Source organism: Eublepharis macularius, chromosome 13 (genome assembly GCF_028583425.1).
Source record: "Eublepharis macularius isolate TG4126 chromosome 13, MPM_Emac_v1.0, whole genome shotgun sequence".
In the NCBI taxonomy this organism is placed as follows: Eukaryota; Metazoa; Chordata; class Lepidosauria; order Squamata; family Eublepharidae; genus Eublepharis; species Eublepharis macularius.
Window position 1 is genome coordinate 65884891 of NC_072802.1, and position 6000 is coordinate 65890890.

Sequence of the window (6000 nt, forward strand, 5' to 3'; positions counted from 1 at the left end):
CTAAAAGCTTTCGAAACGTAAGAAAGTTTAATAAACAAAAATAAAAAGAGTATGCACAATCTGTTCAAGCATCAGGCTAAGCAAGGATACGAAGGTGAAAACCCACAATTGTCACCCTACACAGTACTTATCCTAAACGATGTTGAATTAAGGCAGGTAAGGATTCCCTGAAGTTGCAACGTTTAAAAATCCATAACTGTCTGATTTGGGATTTCTCCCCACTGACCTTCATCACATGGGCAAAAGACTTAGTCCTGCACGGCTTGTGCCCATTCATGGAGAAGAGCAAGAGAGAAGGGAACTTCTTCCTTGCGTCCTGGGAATTTATAATCTCCCACTGGGAGTCCACCTCCACCCTTCCACCATCATTCTGATCTTCGTGCCTTAAGAGGAAGAAATTACTATGTAGCCATTCGGCTGTCTGAGTCTCTCTCCCTTGGGTGTGACATTCTAGCATGGTATGAAAGGGTGAGTCTATTCTCCTGCTTTGGCCAGAATAATTTATAAACACTGAAGTGGGAGGGAAGGCAGCCTGGTATAGCCCGATCTCGTCAGACCCAGGAAGCTAAGGAGGGTTGGTACTTGGATGGGAGACCACCAAGGAAGACTCTACAGAGAAAGGCAGTTGGCAAACCGGCTTCTTACTTGCCTTGAAAGCCCCTCGTTGGGGTTGCCATAAGTCAGTTGTGACTTTACACACACAAAAACACAAAACATATCCTGTGGGGGGGGGGTTGATGGCTCATGCCCTGGACCTTCCATTCTGCCAACTACAAGTTGAACAGTGTCGTTCCAACAGTTGAATTATTGGGGTGAATTCTAAGGCTAAGGGCATTTCTCCACACCTTTCATTAAAGCAAAATATCCAGGCTGTGTGTGGTTGAACATCTGCTAACTGGAAACGGTAACTGAATTCATCCTAAAGTCTCTCTTCTACTTGCTTGAGTAAGAAATAACTATACACTGCATCCTTTACAGGGCAATAAAAATGAGGCACTTCCCCCCTCACACACACACACACACACACACACACTTCAAAACGTTCAGCAATCAAGTGACACACAGCTAGAAATTGGGCCAATGAGCTAATCCTTTGCTGACCTGGGGAGCTAAATGGACTGCTTTGAAATCAGCTCAAAAGCTGGGCTTGATGGGCACTGAGCTCCAGCAAGGTTGGCATTTCAGATTTCTGAGAAACGGAGTTGTATTGGACTCCATCCTTTGGGTGTAATTTGCGGGGGAGAATGAAAACCAGGTAATAGGTGGAAGCATAGAAATAGCTTGGGGAACTTGTAACGGTTCTCTCCGTTCTTGTTTGTATCAGGTTTGATCAGGAGCAAGATGTTTAGCTCATCCCTTAATACCTGGTCGATCAAGGGGAAAAGAATTTCTAGGGATGGTGCGGGATGATACGAACATAAGAGATGCCCTTTTGGATCAGACCAGTAGTCTGCCCAGTCCTGCATCTTGTCTCAGGGCCAAGCTACAAGTGACGAATGACACTTGAACAGCAAGTGTATTTCTCCCTGTTCACTTGCCCTCCACTCAATCCACTTGCCGTTCAAGTGTCATTCGTCACTTGTAGATTGGCCCTCATACAGTTTCCAATGAGATGTCCCCAAAAGCCCACAAATGGGCATAGAGGCCCAAACCTCCACCCCCACAACTGGCATGTGGGGACACGGTGCTTCTGAGCGTAGAGGTCCCATTTAGGCACCGTGGCGAATAGCCGTTGATGGACATATCCTCCATGAAATTGACTATTTCCCTTTTAAGGCCACCTGAGTTAGCGGCCATTGCTACATCCTCCACTGAGTTCCACAAGTTAATTACGTGTTACATGAAGAAGTACTTCTGTCCTTTTGAATCTACTGCCCATTAATTATATTGGATGCCCCTTGAGCTGAAGTGCTATGGAAGAGATGTTTCCTGTCTGCTCCCTTTCTTTTTTAGAAAGAGGCAGGGTCAAAGATGGATGATGCTGAACGACCCTGACTCCAAAGAGGGGAAAGACAGATTTGTTTTCCAAATGCACACTTTAGGTTGTGATTTGAGATACCGAGTCGAAATAGCCTGCTTAACTGGGCGGCATTAGTCTGATTCCTGGATGTTGTCGACAAAAAAGCAGACTTCGATTTAAGCAAGCTTTGCGCACAAGATGGGGAGGCTTTATATTTTAAGTGGTTTTTAGAAATAATGCAATAAATATCTTTTCATTTGAACACATAATGGTCGTAAATGATCCCAATCACATGTGATATGGTTTGACGTGCAATTTATTAGCGTTTCAAAGCTGGCTCGCAAGAGCCCCAGGGGGAATTGGCACTCTCTCTTTTTTTCTTTTAGCACTTCGGCAGAAAACAAATCTTATTACCAATGACTATTTAAAAGGCTCTCCCCCCCACACCCATAACAAACGCTTCAAAGAGGAATTAACTTTCTCTCCAAGATATGGCTTGAGGCTGGAATCACAGTTCCCTTGATCTGTCATCTGAGCGAGTGAAAGCTGTTGTGGCTCATGCGCAGGAGGAGGACGTGTGTGCGGAAACTGTGCTGTGTCTCCCAGCTGCCAGCCTTGAGTGACAACTGAGGAAGGAGTGGGAGATTTGATTTGGTCAGGGTAAGCCCTGCAGCTAGGCATCTGTTAATGGTTTGGTGGTAGAAGGTCCCAACTTCAGTTGAAGAATCTCACGTAGAAGACACTGGGGAAGCTGTGCTCCATCTGAGATCTTAGAGAGCTCTGCCTGTTAGACAACACTGAGCTAGAGGGACTGGTTGACTTAGGGAGAGGAGCTGTGTGGCTCAGTCGTACAAGTCATACAGCGCCATCGTGAGCAGAATTATACTCTTTTAAGTCTATCAGAGTCAATGGGTTTAGAGAGATGTAACTCCTCTTAAGATGGCACTGATAGTTTCTTCCATCTGTCATCTAAGGACTCAGAACTTGTTTATGGCTCATGCTTCAGAGCAAAGAGGAACAGGGAGAAAAGATGGGTTCTTTAAGAGCATGCATTCCCCTTCCCTTTTTGAAATACTATTATTAAACAACAACAACATTCGATTTATATACCGCCCTTCAGGACAACTGAAGGAGCAGTTTACAACTCAGAGCAGTTTACAAAGTATGTTATTATTATCCCCACAACAAAACACCCTGTGAGGTGGGTGGGGCTGAGAGAGCTCCAGAGAACTGTGACTAGCCCAAAGTGGCTTCAAGTGGAGGAGTGGGGAATCAAACCCAGCTCTCCAGATTAAAGTCCCGCGCTCTTAACCACTACACCCAACTGGCTTTCTAAAGCAGGCTTTCTAAAGTGGGGCTGGCTTTCTAAAGTGGGGCTGGTTTTGAATAGCGAATCCAAGTGGAGGTGAAAGGGTTAAATACCAGCTGCTTTCCCCGCATGCCCTGGAGGCAAATTGAGGCTACAGGAGCCTGCAGTTTGCACCTGATGGATGAAAGGAGAGATGCATAATCTTCATCTCATCTGAGAATGACCTCAAAGAGAGTCACCAGCAGCTCATGGCAAGATCAGAGGTCCTTGACATACTACTTATTCTTAGAACAACAGTAACAATGATAATAAATATCAACAATAGTCTGCATACTACTCTTCTAGACAGATTAGTGCCCCATTCAGAGCAGTAAAAAAAGTCAGTGTTGTTATTACCCCAACAATAAGGCTGGGGAGCTGGGGCTGAGAGGAGCCGCTTACCCAAGGCCACCAACTGAGGTAACGGCAGTAGCAGGATTTGAACCAGCAGCTTCTCATCCCAACCTCTTAACCACTATGCTACAGCAGCTCTTACATGTTGCTAACTCCATAGGTGGAGCCCATGCTTTCTTTGATTATGAACATATTTAAAAAAAACTGTTTTCTTTTTGTTTCCCGTTGCAGGAAGCTGCTATCAGTTGTTGGATCCAATTCAGCGATGGAGCAGTCATGCCCTTGGACATGTACGGCACCAAAGACTTCTCCTTGGTGGCTACGTCTTTAGATGAGAAAGTTGTCTCTGTTCACCACAGCCCAAAATTCAAATGGCCCCTCATTGTTGCCGAGTCAGAAGGTCAGGGGCCGCTGGTGAGGGTGGAGATGGTGATCAGTGAATCGTGCCAGAAATCCAAAAGGAAAAGCATTATGGCTGTGGGGACCGGAAATATCAAGGTCAACTTTGGGCAGAACGATGCTAATCCCAACACGAGCGACAGCAAGCATGGTGGAGTGGGTGTGCACCTGGAAAACCACACCAGCGACAGGCGTCAGAAGATGACTCTGAAGGAGAGATCTAGGGAAGATGGGCCATATTACAGTTCATCGATGGGCCACGAGGAAACCAGAGGGGCCACCACTCAGAAGTCCATTCTGAGCAAAAAAGAGGACCGTGAAAGTCTTCTGGACGATGACAGCCATATGCAAAACATCCCGATAGACTTCACCAGCTTCCCAGCACAGGTGGACCTGCCAAGGAGCAATGGAGATTTGGAAGAGAATGACCTTCTGGAGACTCCCAGGGGCCTAAGTGACTTAGAAATCGGGATGTATGCTTTGTTAGGTGTCTTCTGCCTGGCTATTCTCGTCTTCCTTATCAACTGTGTCACCTTTGCCTTGAAGTACAGGCACAAGCAGGCTCCCTTTGAAGAACAAGAGGGCTTGAGCCATTCGCATGACTGGGTAGGGCTGAGTAACAGGACAGAGTTGCTAGAGAACCACCTCAATTTTTCCACCCAGCAGGAGGAGTGCATTACAGCCATTGACCGAAACGTGGACTTGGAAGAGAGCAAATACCTCCTCAACGCCGACTCCCAAAAGAACCTCAACGGGCAAGTCTTCCGGTCCTCAGACTCTGCTCTGTTCCCAGAAGGGAAGGAGCAGAAGAGCGAGCCAGCTGCCTCGCCAACCTCCAAGCGGAAGCGAGTCAAGTTCACCACCTTCACCACCATCTCCTCAGACGGGGAGTGCCCCACAGTCAACTCTATCTTAACGAGCAGTGAGGATGACATCAAGTGGGTTTGCCAAGACATGGATCTGGGAGAGTGCAAAGAACTAAGAAACTATATGGAGAGGTTACATGAAAACGCATAACCCTGCCCCCAGAAATTTGGGGTGTATTTCTTTTCTCCCACTCACCTTTCTGCCTTTAATTTTGGGGTGTCGGGGTGAAAACAAATGGTGAACAATCTAAATGGTGAATGGTTTGGTTTCAGTGGACCTGTGAAAAGCAGGCGGAACCCGGAACAGTTGTCCCTGCTGTGTTCAGCGGTACGTGGGAATTACTCTGATGCAAGGCAACCACCCATTCAATTAGTAATCTGCTAAAATCTCATTCTTTGAGCTTGCCCAGGAAATTGTTTAAAAAAATCATTAGCGACAACACAACATGTGGATTATTACAAACATACGCCACTTTTAATTCTCAGGATCACACAGGTCTGTTGTTCAAAACTAGGAGGAGGATGCAGTGGTGGTGGGTCGTCCAGCAAGGAGAGAAAGAGAACGTCCCGATGAAAATGTTCCTGAAAAGGCTGCCCAAAGCAGGGACATGATGAAAATTATAGGCCGTCGTCACACGGGCCCTTATTTCGCCAGTTTTGCTCTAGAAATCGTTTCTTCTGTTATCGTTATTAGAACGGATTCTCCCATCTTTTGATGACGGCTTGCGCTTCCAGTCAGTCACATTAAAAGGGGAAAGCGCAATTCGACGGTCTGTCAAAGTGCCTCTGGAAACGGGGCCCTAAAAATCCCACCCCTTTAAAAAAAAATTTTTCCACATATTTGTGTTATATCACTCTTCTATTATAATGTTGTGCTGGGCCAACCCAAAAGCCAACCGTGATAGGTAGCAGAGGTTTCCCACCCATGGCAGAATAGCGCTATAGTGTTATAGCGCTATAAGGCTGACTTTTTTTAAAACAATTACTTTGAGGCTTAATTGCGGGTCGCACTGGGGCTTGTGGGAGTGTAGGGCAGGAGAATCAGTGTTAGGTGAGACAGATGATCAGGGAGA

General features: G+C 46.3%; 1 protein-coding gene across 1 annotated transcript in view; it reads left to right on the forward strand.

Annotated features, from left to right (window-relative positions):
- Nucleotides 1-5078, forward strand: part of LOC129341006 (transmembrane protein 132D-like) — a 440581-nt gene extending 435503 nt beyond the window's left edge. Inside the window, exon 9 of the mRNA XM_054995872.1 lies at nucleotides 3894-5078. Coding sequence (XP_054851847.1) covers nucleotides 3894-5078 — 1185 coding nt within the window. The remainder of the gene's footprint in view (nucleotides 1-3893) is intronic.
- Nucleotides 5079-6000: the final 922 nt, after the last annotated feature.